Source organism: Mauremys reevesii, linkage group 1 (genome assembly GCF_016161935.1).
Source record: "Mauremys reevesii isolate NIE-2019 linkage group 1, ASM1616193v1, whole genome shotgun sequence".
NCBI lineage: Eukaryota > Metazoa > Chordata > Testudines > Geoemydidae > Mauremys > Mauremys reevesii.
Window position 1 is genome coordinate 53,643,914 of NC_052623.1, and position 18,100 is coordinate 53,662,013.

Here is an 18,100-nt window from a genome sequence, read left to right on the forward strand (position 1 = left end):
CAATATAGGGAAAAGGCCCAATTTTGCATCAGTATGATTGTTTAGGCTTGTTCGGTGTAAAGCTGTAAGCAAGCACCTAGCCAGCACTTGTTTGGACGCCCAGTGGGATGGGCAGATGCTGCTGATAGGATGACTGGTCTATGGTTCTCCCTTTTAAAATTGATAACACTAATTTGGCATGCAGCTGCTCAAGGAAAGGGAGTCATTCTTACCATGCTCAAGGAAAGCGTAGGAATTGCTTGAGGAGGGATAGATGGCCATTCAGTCACTTTACTCCCATAACTTGCAAACAGTCAGGCAAGTGATAGCAAATTGTCACTTATGACTATTGTGTGAGCTGTATTTCAGCATTTGTCTTTGAGTGGCTGTGAACAGGTGCAAAAGGCACCGCAGTGTCTGCAATTGCAGGGTTTTCTGATTGTCTTTGTTGTGCTTCCGCAGAACCTCATGTTTTGTTTTAAAAAAACGAACACGGGCTGGTGTCTGCTGCTGTGAAGATAACATGGTGAGGCTTTCCATATTGTGGCGCCAAGGAAGGAGATTTTCGGGGCTTGTTAGATTGATTCCCTGCTAGGAGCAGAAATTGGTAACGCAGAATCAGGTATTTTCTTAATGACATTTGTTATTTACAAATTGTACACAAGGCCTGTTTTCTTAAATAGAGGTGGCAACAAACCATACAGGTAACTTCCTTTAGCAAAGACCTCAGGTATGTCACTGCTCCTGTGTGTGCCAAGCTGCAGCTGTCTTTGGCCTCTGACCCCTCCAGGACTCACCCAAAACTCAGGAAGATCAAAGACCATCTCCTCAAATGTATTTAAGTGCCTAAGTACCTTTGAGGAGCTGGGCCGAAGTGCTTAAGTGTATCCTAAGCCTCTTTTCCTCCCTCAGCCCCTGATCTTTATACCTGGGAAACCCCTAGAGTACATCGTCTGGGAATGTGTCCTGGCCATCAACCTGCCTTGTGTGGAGCGGCTCTAAAATAAAAAGGAAGCTGAGGGCAGGTCTACACTAGAAATGCTACATTGGTGCTGCTGCCTGCACCAATGCAGCTGCACTGCTGTAGCAGCTCTGGTGAAGATGCTCTAGGCTGACGGGAGAGCGCTCTCCCATCGGCATAATTATTCCACCTCTGTGAGAGGCAGAAGCTATGTTGGTGGGAGAGTGTCTCTTGCTGACGTAGCGTTGGCGTGGACAGTGCTTAGGTCGTGTCACTCAGGGGGGTGGCCTTTTCACATCCCTGAGCGATGTAAGTTAGGGCTTGGCTACGCTCGAAACTCCAAAGCACTGCTGCGGGAGCACTCCTGCGGCAGCACTTGAGTGTGGTCTCCCAGCGCTGCAGGTACTCCACCTCCCCGAGGGGAGGAGTAATGGTCTCAAGTTGCAGTGGGGGAGCTTTAGGTTGGATATTAGGAAAAACTTTTTCACTAGGAGGGTGGTGAAGCACTGGAATGGGATACCTAGGGAGGTGGTGGAATCTCCTTCCTTAGAGGTTTTTAAGGTCAGGCTTGACAAAGCTCTGGCTGGGATGATTTAGTTGGGGATTGGTCCTGCTTTGAGCAGGGGGTTGGACTAGATGACCTCCTGAGGGCCCTTCCAACCCTGATATTCTATGATTCTATGATTAGCTTACAGCGCTGGGAGCCGCGCTCCCAGCACTGGGGCACTGTTTACACTGGCGCTTTACAGCGCTGTAACTTGCTGCGCTCAGGGGGGTGTTTTTTCACACCCCTGAGCGAGAAAGTTGCAGTGCTGTAAAGCGCCAGTGTAGCCAAGGTCTTAGATCAACTTCAGCGGTAGTGTAGCCCTGCCATGAGAAATGTCTAAAGGCTCAGACAGGACAGTTTTAATTCCCACAAATCCTTAATGACTCCTTGCATGGCATTTTAAACTGTTCCCATGGAGTGTTTAATCCTGGATGTTTCTACATCAGTCACCTCATTAGCACCTTTGCTATACCAGTACCTTGTGAAAACAAGGGCATTTATGAGGGAACCAGTGAGGGAGGTGCAGGTGTGAGCACAACAATTAGTAGCAACATTAGCTTATCCCACATGTTTCTTGGTGAAGTCAGAGTGCAGCCAACAACCTGCAGCCTAGGCAAGCGGCGCTGTGCTGCCCTCATACATGGGGTGGTGAAAAAAGGGAAGCCAGAGTGGGGCCCTAATCCAGCATTTTAAGCAGGAGAGGTGAGATGTCTGTGTCAGGCCAACCTCTGTGGGGCTTGGAACTTTGTTTCTATGGAGCCCTGTCTTTCCAATGCTTTCCTTGGCTCCACGCCTGCCTGCCCTAGGTCTTTGACAGCCCTGCTGGGTGGAGGGAACACATCTTAACAAGAGGAGCTCTTTGGTTACTTGCAAGGTTGGCGTATTGTATTTTAAAGAACAGACGCAGCCTAAGATTCCTAGAACTGGATCCACAAGGGGGACTTAGCCTCATTGTTGCAACACTTAACATTTAGGTGCCCTGCCTCATAGTGGAATATGGAGCCCGAAGTGTAGGCACCCAGGCTCCTGCTACATTGCAGGGAGAGTTACATGCCTAAGAATGGGATCCACAAAAGCCAGCATGCTGTGCAGAGAGCTGCCTAAACTGGCCAATAGGAAATGTGGAGGTGAGGGGATGAGGCAAGGGATTTATGCTCCACCAGCGCTGTGTACCCTGCCACTAAGTAGTGAAATCTAGAGCCCTGCGGTAGGCTGGAGGGAAGCGCTTCTCTCTTGTTAGGATTCATACCTGTCAGCCTTCTGCTGGGGTTACAGGCCTGTGTGCTTTCTCACAAAGAGAAGGAGGTGGTGGTGGTTGCGTTCCCTCTTATAACCTTTAGCCCAGCAGTTAGCGCTTTGACAGCCAGGGCTCCCACATCCTGGGCGAATCTCACTTGTTGAAGCTGTGCAACTTTGTATAAGTAATTACATATTCATGGTCCCACAGTGAGAGTAAGAATGACGCTGTAGCCCAGTGGGTTGGGGCACTCATCTGAGAGGAGGGAGACCCATGTCCCTGCTCCACATCAGGGAGGGTGGGGACTTCAACACTGTGCTCTAACCACTGGGTTAATAGTTATGGAGAGGAGAGGAGGGGGCGGGACAACCACTATAATTTTGTGTAAGAGCTGAGAAACCTGGAAACCTAGGAAGTTGGACTCACTGGTATTGAAGCCCTCTGGGCATTCCACTAGCAAAACTCACATCACTGTAGCCCTCATGGTGTGGGAGCACTGGTGGGGAGGGAGCCGCTCCACACTCCAGGTTTGTTTCCAGTTCCAGCATAGAAGAAATGAACATATACATAGAGGTAAAGGAACTCTGAAGCTTTAATGTATGCACATTTATTCACCTCTGCAATTACTTATCTACAATTGATGACTGATACTAAAAAATGAGGTAAAAATATGAGGTATTAATATGAGTATAACATTTCAAAATGTGGTTGTCATATTGTATTCCAAATGGCAGCATAACACTTAATACAAAATACTGTAGTGTCTGACTGGTAGATATGTGCCTTAATACACATCTTAAAAGAAAATTTATTTAATTGATACATGGCTTAGAGATGCTGCAAGTACAGCTACAAAGCTTCTGCTCCCCTCCTAACCATGAGGGGTCCTCTGCCATTTCTGTAATTATAATAGGGGGCTTTTGGCAACTCCTCCAACTGATTAGCTCAGGATAAGACAACCCGTCCTGGTTTGCTACATTTTTCTTCCAGAAATTATTTGTTTGCAGTGCCTGGATAATTCTGTGTTGATTAATACACAGGCAGTGTTGTATTCACTTATGTAAGCTCATGTATGATAACGGCATTGAACTCTCATGCTTCAGGGAACAGACTGTGCCAGGGGTTGGGGGGGCAGCAAAAATGTCCTTCTCCCTGTAAAATACTGCTCAGGTGGCTATGTGTCGTATGAGAGGGCATGCCTTCTTGAATCTTACAGTAGTGATAACTGCTGACAGTAGGAAACTGATCTTGATTCACCAGTGATCTACTCCAGGATGGAAAATTATATGTTCTTGAACCACCATCACTGGAAAATGACACACCAGAATGGCAGGATTGGTTATTGTGGCATATAGCTGTCTTATGATATTTAGAGGCATATGAAGGTATCTCAGTACTCATATCTCTCTAATATTTCTTAATAATATAATTGCACATTGCTGACAAACACAACACAACAGATGTAATCTAAGTACATTCAAAGTACAGAGGCAGAGTCACTCTGTGAAGCCATTACTCCAGCACCACTGAATCATGATATAAATCTCAGGAGCTACTAGTGGGATGATAAATCTCATAGATTAAAACTCACAATAAATGTAGGTAGAATTCATTTAAAGAAGTGAACTAAAACACTGGTTATGAATGACCAAACTGGCTAATGCAGCAATAAATAAAGTCAAGGTGAACAAATATCTGAGTAATGAAGGAGTGTTGTATTAATAGACCTGTGTTTTTTTTAACTGATTCATGTATATAATTACATTTTTGATCTTATGTTGGTTTAAAAAAAACAACAGCAAACAAAAAAGACGGTTACTCACCTTTGTAACTGTTGTTCTTTGAGATGTTTTGCTCATATCCATTCCACTTAGGTGTGCGCGCGCTGCATGCACATTCGTCGGAAGATTTTTACCCTAGCAACACTCGGTGGGTCAGCTGGGTCGCCCCCTAGAGTGACGCCGCCATGGCGCCGAATATATACCCCTGCCGACCCAACGGCCCTTCAGTTCCTTCTTGCCGGCTACTCTGACAGAGGGGAAGGAGGGCGGATTTGGAATGGATATGAGCAACACATCTCCAAGAACAATAGTTACAAAGGTGAGTAACCGTCTTTTCTTCTTCGAGTGCTTGCTCATATCGATTCCAATTAGGTGATTCCCAAGCCTTACCTAGGCGGTGGGGTCAGAGTGAGATGTTGCAGAATGCAAAACTGCTGAGCCAAAGGCTGCATCATCTCTGGACTGTTGAACCAGTGCGTAATGTGAGGCAAAGGTGTGGACCGAGGACCAGGTAGCTGCACGACATATCTCCTGGATGGGTACGTGAGCCAGGAAGGCAGCAGATGACGCCTGAGCCCTGGTAGAATGTGCGGTGAGGTGGCTCGATGGAACATGAGTCAAGTCATAGCAGGTACGGATGCACGACGTCACCCAAGATGAAATACTCTGGGAGGAGACAGGTAGGCCCTTCATTCAGTCTGCCACCGTGACGAAGAGTTGGGGCATTTTACGAAAGGGCTTTGTCCACTCGATATAAAATGCAAGCACTCTACGGACGTCCAGGAAGTGCAACTGTTGCTCCCGTCATGATGAGTGTGGCTTTGGGAAGAAGACCGGAAGGAAGATATCCTGGTTGATATGAAAGGGAGAAAGGCTGGATGTGGTCGCAACTGCACCTTGTCCTTGTGAAACACAGTATACGGTGAGTCCACCGTGAGAGCCTGAAGCTCGGACATTCGTCTGGCCAATGTAATGGCTACGAGGAAAGCTGTCTTCCAGGCCAGGTATAGCAGCGAGCAGGTTGCTAGCGGCTTGAATGGGGCAGTCATAAGTCTGGTTAGAACCAGGTTGAGGTCCCAGGTTGGGGCGGGGCGGCGTACTTGGGGGTATAAGTGCTCCAAGCCCTTGAGGAACCTAGAAACCATAGGGTGCGAGAACATGGAGCGGCCACTCTCCCCTGGGTGGAAGGTAGAGATGGCCGCCAAGTGCACCCTCAATAAAGATACCGCTAGGCCCTGCTGTTGAGAGACAAGAGGCAGTCCAAGATGGTAGGGATCGAGACCTCGGTGGGAGTAACACTATGCTTTTTGCACCAGCAAGAAAAACGCTTCCACTTGGCCAGATATGTTAATTGAGTGGAAGGTTTCCTACTACCTAGGAGTACTTGTTGTACCGAGGCAGAGCAACGTAATTCGGACTGGCTTAACCACGCAGCAGCCATGCTGTGAGGTGAAGGGACTGCAGGTCTGGGTGATGAAGTCTGCCGTGGTCCTGAGTTATGAGGTCTGGGCGAAGAGGCAGGGAAATTGGGTTGGCTATCGACAGGTCGAGCAACATGGTGTACCAGTGCTGCCTGGGCCACACTGGAGCGATCATGATCAAGTGGGCTCTGTCCCTGCAGAGTTTTAGCAGGACCCTGTGAACCAGCGGGAACGGTGGAAAAGCATACAGCAGATGGCTCGTCCACGGCATCAGAAAAGCGTCCGAGATCGAGCCCGGGGAGAGGCCTTGGAAGGAGCAGAACGTCTGGCATTTCCTGTTCTCGCGGGAAGCGAAGAGGTCTATGCGGGAAAAGCCCCACTTCCGGAAAACAGAATGGATAACATCCGGACGAATCGACCACTCGTGAGACAGGAAGGATCTGCTGAGGCGATCCGCCAGAGTGTTCCGAACTCCTGGGAGAAAGGACCCTACCAGGTCTATCGAGTGGGCTATGCAGAAGTCTCAGAGCAGGATGGCTTCCTGACAAAGGGGGGCGGACTGTGCCCCTCCCTGTTTGTTTATGTAATACATGGCCGTTGTGTTGTCTGTGAACACTGAGACACAACGGCCTTGTAAATGCTGTTATAGAACAAATAAAACTAACTACAACTATAGAAATTTCAACTATGTACACAAGAAAAAACGAGAGAACTATGAGTAGCTAGGGAAATGGAGATCAGCTAAGCCGCGCTCCACTGTTCCAACGACCGACATGGGCGGTAAGAAGGAACTGAAGGGCCGTTGGGTCGGCAGGGGTATATATTCAGCGCCATGACGGCACCACTCTAGGCGGTGACCCAGCCGATCCACCGAGTGTTGCTAGGGTAAAAATCTTCCGACGAACATGCACGCAGCGCGTGCACACCTAATTGGAATCGATATGAGCAAGCACTCGAAGAAGAACCCCTCTCTCATAGCTAACAAACATTTTTAAAGCATTCTTCCACTTAGCAAAATGTTAAGTCCCTGAAAATGAAATGGTCCAGTAGATTTGATCCTGCTCCCATTGTTGTTAACAGAAGCAGAATGGGTGCCAGAGCTAAGATCAGTGCAGTGCATAAAATGAAAATGTTCACTCTTACCAAAAAAGCTATTTTCCCAAGAATTAGTTACTTTTTATAGTGAAAATATATAAAAAGGTATATTTAGCTGCACATCTGGGTCCATCTAGGGTGGAAACACTGCTTTGGACTTTGGTTAACCATTAAATATCTTGACAGAAGAAGGAAACAACAGCTCCCTAAGTACATACTTAGCTAGAAATCTAAAAGAAAGGCTTCAGAGTGGTGGCCCTTAATAACTTGCCAATTTGACTCCAGATAAACAGTTAAGGTTACCTCAGTATCTGCCCCATTCCTTTGAACTGCTCTAGACTGAGGCCTGGTCTACACTGGAGGGGGGGGATCGATCTAAGATACGCAACTTCAGCTACGAGAATAGCGTAGCTGAAGTCGACGTATCTTAGATCGACTTAGATTGACTTACTTCGCGTCCTCACGCTGCGGGATCGACGGCCACCGCTCCCCCGTCATCTCCGCTTCCGCCTCTCGCCCTGGTGGAGTTCCAGAGTCGATGGGGAGCATGTTCGGGGATCGATGTATCGAGTCTAGACGAGATGCAATACATCGATCCCCGATAGATCGATCACTACCCGCCAATGCGGCGGGTAGTTTAGACATACCCTTAATATAGGAAGTAGCTTTACTACTGCAAATGGTGAGGTCCTCTAACTGCAACTACTTACTTAGTTGTTTAAGGCAACATGCAAGTTTTCAAGAGCTATCATGGAATAGTCATAAACTTCCTACAGCTTATTGTGAACGGTCTTCAAAATGTGCATACCAGTTACAAATGTCCATGTTAGCGTTTTTTGGTGATAGTGAACTGCTGTTCATTATTTTTAAACATACCATTATCCCCTCTAAACTCCCTACATCTATTTCTATGTACCTTCTTGTAGTTTACACCCCCCCACACACATAACAATAATGAGAACAGCAGTCATCCATTTTTCTGTTAGATATCACACAGATTATGTCACGTAGCCTTGTGATAATAACAAACACAGCTTATGTAGCTGTGAAACACTGAGAAACAAGCAACAAGAATAGATCCATATAAGGTCAAAATTGATGCAGATGATTTCTCCTAGAAAGCACTAAATTATATACAAAATAATTACTTTACATATACATATATAGATATATATAATATACATAGATAAGTATATACATACTGTACATGGTTTATTTACAATTAAAATATGCTTCTTAGAAGCTTTTAAATATCAGAATTATGCAACACACAAGTAATGGTAATAGTCTCATTTTAAAGTAACAATGAGAAAAGCTTTTAAAAAAAGGTTTACTTCAGTAATTGAAAGTAACATACATGGGATGGGGCAAATAAGTAGGCGAAGTCTCTGTAATGAGCAGGCCTTCCTGTGAAATCCCTGTTTCGCCACTGTACAGACATCAGGTTATACTTCTATTGCAGCTAATGCTAAAACCTTACTCAAACCTTTGCTCTGGGTCTTTCTGCTGTCTACCATACTCTGCTTTAGGCTCACACATTCCTGGACTATTTCCTCAGATTTTGGTTTCTGGTCCCTCAGCGATGAGAGGTTGAAATGAGTTTCTGATCCTGGCAACTTCTGCTGCACACAAATGTCCAAAGACTTTGTTGTACCACTCTGGGGAATGGCCTCTGAGGAAATGAAAGAGAACAAAATTACTGAAAAACTGCTTCACAGGAGTGGGGTTGCCATGCACTACCCCAGCCATACTGAAATCCTACAGTGCTGTTGAAGAACCTGATATGCTTTATCATCATCACCACCATCACCTCCACCATCACCAGTGTACTTTGAACACTCTCCTGTGCTATATTCAAATTTACATTTCACTCTTACAGTAATGTCAGCTGTACAGTGGTGTCTGTAGGGTGGAGAGATTAGCTTGGCAGGTACCATTTCTCCCCCTCAGCAGTGCTGGCTGCTGTGAATACATCAAACCAGTCCTCTGCTCTTTACACTGGCTTCCCATGGATTATTGAATTAAGGTCTCAGGCCTTATCTTCAAGATGCACAATGGCCCAGGGTATTCAAGAGATCAGCTAAAGCTCCATAATGGAGAGTATCATTGACTGCTTTGCTCCTCTGGGACTATGGAACTCTCCACAATAAGGGTAAAGCTTGACTGTATGGTAGACAGAACTTTCTTAGGGACTGGTCCAAGAAATGGAATGAACTCCTCCAGGAGTTAAGGACCATCACAAACCGCACCACCTTATACTCCAAGTGCAACATTTCTTTGACTTTGCCTTATCTAAAAATATTTCGCAATATATTAAAAATAATCCAAAACCATAAACATGCCACTGCACACAATTCATGAGGGAACAAATACATGACTGATGTTAGTGGAGGGGAGGGATAGCTCAGTGGTTTGAGCATTGGCCTGCTAAATCCAGGGCTGTGGGTTCACTCCTTGAGGGGGCCACGGAGGGATCTGGGGCAAAATCAGTACTTGGTCCTGCTAGTGAAGGCAGGGGGCTGGAATCAATGACCTTTCAAGGTCCCCTCCAGTTCTAGGAGATTGGTATATCTCCAATTTAAAAAAAAAAAAGTCACATTACTTAATGCACTATTGGAATGTGCTCAGATACTATGATGATAAGCCCCGGATAAGAACCTATACAGAATACAATTTGTGCTTCATTATTACCATACCTGCAGGAAATAAACCCAACAATGAACTATGATGGAGCTACCATAGACTTTTCTGATATGTTAAAAGAGCAATTCTGCATAAAGTGTGATTCTGCAGAAATGCATACTGGTGTTGGTGTCACTAGGCATAACCCTAGGTAACTCAGGAGGGTGGAAAGCCATAAGTGTCAATAAAGCCTTCTGTAGTAGGCCTGAATGAACTAAAGTCACTCCATGTCTGACCAAAGCGCTTCCATGTTTATGTTTGAACTTTAATCAACCTAGCAGGCCAGTAACCGAGAATGGAATGTACAACAGCTAGCTCAACCGTGGTACTGCCAGGAGATAATGATGAGGCCTGCTTACACCTGGCTAAGGGGGTGGGGGCAGAATAACGGATCCAGGAAAGTAAAACAAGATAACTGTTCACAGAAGAGTTACTAACGAGCTAAAGTGTTTTTTGCCAAGTATGACTTAACTGCTTAATGTAATTGCTATTGCAAAGTGTATTTGCTGCATGGGAATGAAAGGTGGGGGGAGAGGAGGAGTGTGGGGGTGATGGGAATGCTTAGCTGAAATCATGTATAAGAAGAGAAAAACGGCTTGTATCGGTGTGCAGGATTTGAGATTGCTATGTCTCCCTTGCACCTTATTTGGGCTCAAATAAACTTGGTTTGCTCCTCCACCCTGGTGTGTTAATTAGTGTGACGCACACCGGGCAACGAACCCCTGTTGCTGTCCTCGGGCCTCTGTGCCGGCAACAGTTTTGGCGTCCCTGGGTGGGCTCGAGGCAAAATTGTGCCTTGCCCGGACTCCTCCAATGGCGGCGGACGATGGTCACAGCCGATGCCCAGCGCGCACTGGTGCCTTTACCGGGGGCCTCGGCAGAGACGCGTCAGGCCGACCTTGGAAGACACAATGGTGCAACGCACTCAGATAGTGGAGAAGCAGCTGCGGGCGACGGTGAGGAACCGGTCCTGCGGATAAGGTAGGAACAGTCCAGTGCTGTTAATCTTTTGTTTGCCTGTTAAGATCTGGGGACGCCCAGAGTCTTCCCATAGGTATGGGGCAGGAACAGAGTATAGGCAGGGCACGGTGTACACCCTTAGAATGCATTCTGACAAATTGGAGAGTGTTTGAATCAGATCCATTGACTAAAAGCAAACTGAAAAGGTTCTGTACAGTAGACTGGCCTCAGTATGAGCTAGAGAGCCAGGAAAGGTGGCCACCGGAAGGATCACTTAATTACAACACGATCCTTCAATTACTCCTGTTTTGTCAGCGAACAGGTAGCTTCTGAAGCTGTTTGTATGAAGAGCTCTTGTAAAAATCCCCCATCATATGCCCCAGAGCTGCACTGGGAGGAGAAACTGTCTCTGTTGGGCTCATGCAATCTGAACTTATTGACTGTGCAGCAAGATAAGATGCATCGTGGTAATAGGAAATAATGGTCTTGGTGTGTGTGTGTGTGTGTGTGTGTGTGTGTGTGTGTGTGTGTGAGTGATTGTTACCGGAAGACGCCCAGAGTACCTTGTGAAGCGAAGGCTCGTGATCAGGACTACTCTAACGCAAGCCCGGTAACTAGTGGATCTTTAGGAGATCCGACCCACGGTGGGCTGACTTGGCCTGGCATCGTCCGGCGAGGAAGCTTCCTGGGTCTAGGAGTGTGTGAACCCATTTTCCCTCCCCTCTCCTTTCTGTGTGGGCTACTGACAGTCTGATCATCTCACTGGACACAATCAGAGTAAGCGGCGCCGTCTCCCAGAGACTAGCCGACGCTCTTTGCTGAAGGGAGGTGTAGGAGAGTCGTGGTCATCTTCATTAGTCTCTCCTGTGTGAGTGCCCTGTAGGGAGAGATCCTTAGTTTATGTGCCGCTAGCGCGGACAGGGCACCCTCTCTGTGTGTGTAAGTGGAAAATGGGGGAGGGACAGTCTAAACATTCCACCTCACCCCCTAAGGGTACCCCAGCATGTTACATGTACGTACATTATGGTCCTAAAACCTGCAGGTATTTAGAGAATTGGAATCTTTATATCTAAACAATGCCCATTAGAAGGTATCTTCAATCTAGATAAGATCATACATCTCAGAGGAGCTTTTAATCACCAAAGAAAAGCCTCTGACACAGTGTGAGCAATTTGTCTAGGAATGGGTTAATTTGAAACTCGGCTAACCCCAGAGATAAAGAGAAAGCTGCTCTGCGTACAAGGTCAAGAATCAGCGCAGACTGTGCTAAGTACAAAGAAAAACTGCTTTCAGCCCCAGCTGGTTGTGGAAAAATAGAGACAGAGGCAAACCAAAGGCAATACAAGTTACAGAACTGAAATTACATTTGCAAAGCTTAACTTTCCAGTGAGATCCAGCAGTGTGCTTCTGCGACCCTGTAGCTGGTGTGGCTTGGTGACATTGGAAAAGCCACAGGCAGCTGACCTGAACTGGAATCTCTGAAAGAGACACCGCAGGAGATTCCAGGGTGTAAAAGAACAGCCATCCCAAGAGCAGAAGTATGTTGGAAATTCTGAACAAGCTGTATACAGGATATTCTCCCGTCCACCTATTCCCCCTTCTCTGACCATTATACACAGACGTGGCCAGTCTGGACATGTGTGAGTATTAAAGTGGCTTAAGGCTTGGGGCATTCATGTTCTTCCTGAGTGATGTGGGAGCGTTCCCAACACTCTCCATTGTTGTTTTATTATTTTTAATGAAGCTTTAAAATTTGGTTATATGGTGTGTTTTCTCTATCCTCCCCCACCGTCCTGCAGTGTCAGTTTGATCACCTGACATGAGGGATTGATTGGTAACAGAAATTTGTCACAGTTTGGTGAGCAATTAAGAATGGGGGAGCCCTGCAGAATTTACACCATCTATCTGTTTTACCCTTGTTATTTTATGTTTGCTTTGTTTGGTACTGTTGATGTTATATGTTAAGGATTGTATAATTAAAGGTGTGCCCACTCTCAGCCGCAGTAAGTCTGAGAACTGGAGAGGGGTTTAGCATTCCTCTCTCCACCCTGGTTGACCGGGAAGGGTGGCATGTGGATCTACCCCCAGTCGTAGCGGGACTGGGCAATAAAGTGGTTGAAAAAAAGAGGACTCGGATAGTCTTGTGAGTAAAAATGTTTTAGGGAAAAGACCAGAAGGGTAGGGGCTAGTTGGGAAGCCCACCCTCCTAGCTGAACTGGTAGTGGAACAAGTTGGTACCCATTGAAGGGACGGGTCAGCGAGCAAAGCAGGATCGGGCCCAGGCGGGCAGGCAACAGAGAGAGAGACTGGAAAACAGGTTGAAACAAGTAAGTGATTTAAGGCAGAGTGCAAAGTTAACTCCGTAGTTGCTGGAGGGAACAGCAGTTGAACCTTGTAAAAATGCTAAAGAGAAAAGTTCTTGGTGTCTTTGAAATATTTGTAAATAAATTCAGGCAAAGAAATTATTAGATTGCAATCATTTGGCTATGAACAATTTTGTTGAATTAGCTAAAGAATGTATACAGTGCTATGTAATCGAAAGTTTTAAAATTGATTGTTTAATTGAAGTTATTAAAATTTGCATATTAACAGTCTTTGGAAGCAAGGACATGAAGAGTTAACCCACTCCCTATATTGTGCATGGGCTCCTTCTGGCTACCTCAGACTTCTAGCCAGCGGGCTGGGGATGGTGGGAAGCTATTGGACTAGAGGTTGTATTGAAGAAACTCATCAAAGTGGGTGTGCTTGTCCTGACTTGTTGTTCCACGGCTCTGTAATAAGGTTAATTTAGTGAAAGGGTATATGTGGCATACATTAACTAATAAGACTAATGTACTGTATAACGGCAATGTGTATGTGTTCATTGTTAACAAAAGGTGTATAAGTAAAAAGTAAAAGTTTCCTTTGTAGGTTAAAAAAAGCCAAAAAGGGGAAAAGGAAAAAGAACAAGTTAACTAAGAAACAAAAAATAGTTAACATGCTCAGTCTAAGGATAAGGCGCTGACTCCGTTCAAGGACACTGCTCACAGCTAAGACTTGGCTAACAACCAAGAAAAGGGGGGCTTGAATATACCCAAGCAGTTGTAGAATCTGCAAAGACACTAATGCAATGTGTTAGGTTTCTTTTCTCACAGGTAAAGAAGCACTATCCGAAGTCCCTAGCAGCCCTGCCACTCCTTGAAACCAGAAGACCGGATCAATGTAAAAGTCCACCAGCGAAAGACTGCTTTGGCTCCATGCTGGAAAGGCCCTTATTGAGCCCCGCTGACTACCGACACCGCTGTGAAGTGCCAAAGACTGACTGCCTGGACCCAGGATTCTCACTGCAAAAAGACCCCTCCACCTCAGAAGAATTCTCCTACTGATGATTAGCCTATTCCTTTTTCTAGTTTTACTGTGCCTTCTGGACAGCAGGGAAAAAGGACAAGGTGACGTGCTGGTTAAACCTCTCCCTTGTCCACGAACAAATCTATTGTGCCTTTGAATTTTTCTAAAAGAAGCAAAACCATTACAGGGTGATGTACTCGTAATCCCTCCCTTGTAAAATGCTGAACTACAACTGTTTCGGGAAAGGAGAAGAAACACTCATTTCACTGACATTGCCAAAGTCCAGGAATTCCTGACCAGAAAGGACATTGAGAACTGACCCTGGTGAAAAAAAAAAACCAAGGAATTATACACTGGCAGGAAGAAACTTGTGGGACCCATGTTTGGGAATGTGGTATTAATTGGATTTTGGGGTTTATTCTACAGGCTGCGCCCTGTGTTTTGGATAAATCCTTCAGTATGTATTGCCCTCCCTAATTGGATTTTAAATGACATTGCCTTTATCCAGTTTTCAGATCACTTTTACATACCCAGATTGCTCACAAGGGGCTGCCATTAGATTAGCACAACAAAGAGCCTGGGTTATTTCCTCTGGAAAAAGAGGAAATTGGGCAGATCCCTGTGGGCTGGGGCCAACAGTGTAGCAGCCATTTGGAATATTCTTAAAGGCCAAGAACATGATAAGAAATTGGGCCAACCAGAAAGGGCCACTAGCCTTATTTCTAAAGTTCAGCTAACCCAAGTATAGGCTGGAGTTGGTGAGTTACATGTCATTTCCACCCTTAGTTCTGTGACCCAGAAGTTACTGACAGAGATGGTATTAAATATCACTGAGGCTGGGAAAGGCATTGCAGTGGGATCTAGTATGTTTAGAAATTCAGGATTTCCTGAATGACCAGCTGATGGCCATTCGGAGTAATCTTGAGCATCAGACTTGGCCCACTGCCCTTACAGACATATCAGGAGTACCATCTGATCTGTGGTCATGAAGACATACTTGGACACTTTCTGGGTGGAAGTGTGGACATTCACAGTGCTCCTTCCAAGCATTTGGACCGGTTAGGGTGGGTGTGGGCTCCCACATACCGAATCCTGCCGGGTCCATGGGGAGGATGAATGTGGGACTGAATACCCCCTCATTACTAACCCCAGCTCCCTAGAGCTTAATTGCTTTTTGTCCTCAAAGTTTGAGAAAACTCAGCCAAGAGGTTTGTTGAGTATTCTCAAAGGGGGGAGTTGTTGGTGTCACTAGGCATAACCCTAGGTAACTCAGGAGGGTGGAAAGCCACAAGTGTCAATAAAGCCTTCTGTAGTAGGCCTGAATGAACTAAAGTCACTCCATGTCTGACCAAAGCGCTTCCATGTTTATGTTTGAACTTTAATCAACCTAGCAGGCCAGTAACCGAGAATGGAATGTACAACAGCTAGCTCAACCGTGGTACTGCCAGGAGATAATGATGAGGCCTGCTTACACCTGGCTAAGGGGGTGGGGGCAGAATAACGGATCCAGGAAAGTAAAACAAGATAACTGTTCACAGAAGAGTTACTATCGAGCTAAAGTGTTTTTTGCCAAGTATGACTTAACTGCTTAATGTAATTGCTATTGCAAAGTGTATTTGCTGCATGGGAATGAAAGGTAGGGGGAGAGGAGGAGTGTGGGGGTGATGGGAATGCTTAGCTGAAATCATGTATAAGAAGAGAAAAACGGCTTGTATTGGTGTGCAGGATTTGAGATTGCTATGTCTCCCTTGCACCTTATTTGGGCTCAAATAAACTTGGTTTGCTCCTCCACCCTGGTGTGTTAATTAGTGCGACGCACACCGGGCAACGAACCCCTGTTGCTGTCCTCGGGCCTCTGTGCCGGCAACACTGGGATTCTCTGTTTGCCTCTCAATTATTTCTATTGTGTTAGGCTTAGAATTTTTTTTTCTTGTAACTGCCATCTCTACAAATTCAACCTGGTTCTTTCATTTTTATACATCAGAACCAGTAACAGTTCTCCAGGCCAAGTTAGGCCCCCACTTGCTCATGGGCAGCCTCATGATCTTCAAACTAGCAAACCCACATGGCCTTCAGTACTTTTGCATAAACATAACTGAGTAGAACTTAGTAAACAATGCTGCTAATAAACCATACTAAGAAACAAAATCTGTCTCTCACTGTCTTAGCTGTGTTGGTGCTGCAGGTCTAACAGGAGGAAACAGAAGTAAAGCCATATTTTTGTTACTAATGTGAGCAGCTATGACCCTGAATACACACCGAGAGCAGACCAGTTCAGGAAGAAGGTGCCATTTTCAGTCATTTTTTGGATGAGAACAGCAGTTTAGTTCTTATCTTGCTTCATTCATCTTTTAAAAGTAACACTATTTCAGAAAATGCATTAAATCCCTACAAACTACTGACACTAACTGCATACAGGAAATACTGCAGCTATTGTATTACTACTAGGAACACACAACTGCCCTTTCTTGGCTAACCCTGCTGAACTAAGCTTAGAGATTTTTGGTTTACTGAGGGGATGTCACTGATCTGCTCTCTGCAGGTATGGTACTTACTTCAGATCAATTCTACAGACATGCGTCAGCCTGGATTTTCCGGAGCCACAAGGCTCTATTAAATACTGAGAATCCATCACAATTGCTCGTACACCTCCTATCAGAGGAGCTTCTTCATGTTCCACAGAGATGGCCACAAGTGTGCACACTCCCTTTGGCAAATCTGTCCTCCATGTTCTGTCACAAGACATTTAAGAAAGTATCACATTTAGAGAAAGAATGAAAGCTCTGAGCAGTGCAGAAAGCAAGAGCTAGACTCCAAAAGTTTGGTTGATTCACAGATTCGTGGTTTTAAGTAGGGCTGTCAAACAATTAAAAAATAATCACAATTTATCACGGGATTAAAAATAGTCACAATTAATCAATAACAGAATACCCATTTACATTTATTATAAATATTTTTGGATGTTTATTTAAACATTCAAATATATTGATTTCAATTACAACACAGAATACAAAGTGTGCACTGCTCACTTATTATTTTTTATTACAAATATCTGCACTGTAAATAAAATAAACAAAATTAATATTATTTTCAATTCACCTCATACAAGTACTATAGTGCTATCTCTTCATTGTGAAAGTGCACCATACAAATCTAGAATTTTGTTTATGTTACATAACTGCACTCTAAACCAAAACAATGTAAAACTTTAACACCTACAAATTGAAGAACGAAGGGGCATACAAATGTTTACATATCTGGCATGTAAATACCTTGCAATGCCGGTTACAACAGTGCCATGCAAACGTCTGGCTCACTTTCAGGTGACATTGTAAATAAGACGCAGGCAGCATGATTTCCCCTTAATGTAAACAAACTTGTTTGTCTTAGTGATTGGTTGTACATGGAGTAGGACTGAGTGGACTTGTAGGCTCTAAAGTTTTACATTGTTTGGGTTTTGAGTGCAGTTATGTAAAAAAAATCCTGAACTTCCAAATAAAGAGATTGCAGTACAGTACTTGTGAGGATCAATTAATGTTGAGCCTCTTGAGATCCTCGGACGAAAGGTATTATATAAGTGCAAAGTACTGTATATCAGCACTGCCCAGAGGATTCAGGGGGCCTGGGGTCTTCGATGGAAGAAGCTCCGGGGGCCCGGGCCCCGCGAGAGTTTTCTGGGGCCCCCAGAGCAAGTGAAGGACCCCGCTCCAGGGGCCCTGAAAAACTCTCGTGGGGGCCCCTGTGGGGCCCAGGGCCTGGGGCAAATTGCCCCACTTACCCCCCACTCTGGGCGGCCCTGCTGTATATCAATATTTCCCTCCCTCTATGGCTCACATTCATTCTAAAATGTAAAGTCAGACATATGCATTCTTCCACATATCCCAGTTATCATTTTTTGAAACATTTTGATACCTTTCAATGATAGCTCTGAATTTAAAAAGCATAAAAAGAACATTTTGAAGGCGAGATTGAAGTTAGCAGTCCTGTAAAGTGAATAACTCACTTCTCTAGAGGTTAATAATTTCACTGAACTCAGTTGCTGCCAATCAAGGTGCATTAATTAGGTCAGGCAATCTGATTGGTTAACATAGCTCCAGCCTCAACTCAAAT

The 18,100-nt window shown here is 45.1% G+C and overlaps 1 protein-coding gene and 1 long non-coding RNA gene across 10 annotated transcripts in view; one reads left to right on the forward strand and one right to left on the reverse strand.

Moving 5' to 3' along the window:
* LOC120401102 overlaps window positions 1–18,100 on the forward strand; it is a 48,862-nt gene that overhangs the window by 6,074 nt on the left and 24,688 nt on the right. The window contains exon 2 of the long non-coding RNA XR_005596295.1: window positions 442–601. This is a non-coding gene — a long non-coding RNA (uncharacterized LOC120401102). The remainder of the gene's footprint in view (window positions 1–441; window positions 602–18,100) is intronic.
* Window positions 8,238–18,100, reverse strand: part of STARD13 (StAR related lipid transfer domain containing 13) — a 480,039-nt gene continuing 470,176 nt past the window's right edge. For all 9 annotated transcript variants that reach the window (XM_039530647.1, XM_039530680.1, XM_039530670.1 and 6 more), the window contains 2 exons: window positions 16,546–16,722; window positions 8,238–8,693 (listed from right to left, as the gene is read on the reverse strand). In XM_039530647.1, the coding sequence (XP_039386581.1) occupies window positions 8,576–8,693; window positions 16,546–16,722 (295 nt within the window). In that variant the 3' untranslated portion in view covers window positions 8,238–8,575. The remainder of the gene's footprint in view (window positions 8,694–16,545; window positions 16,723–18,100) is intronic.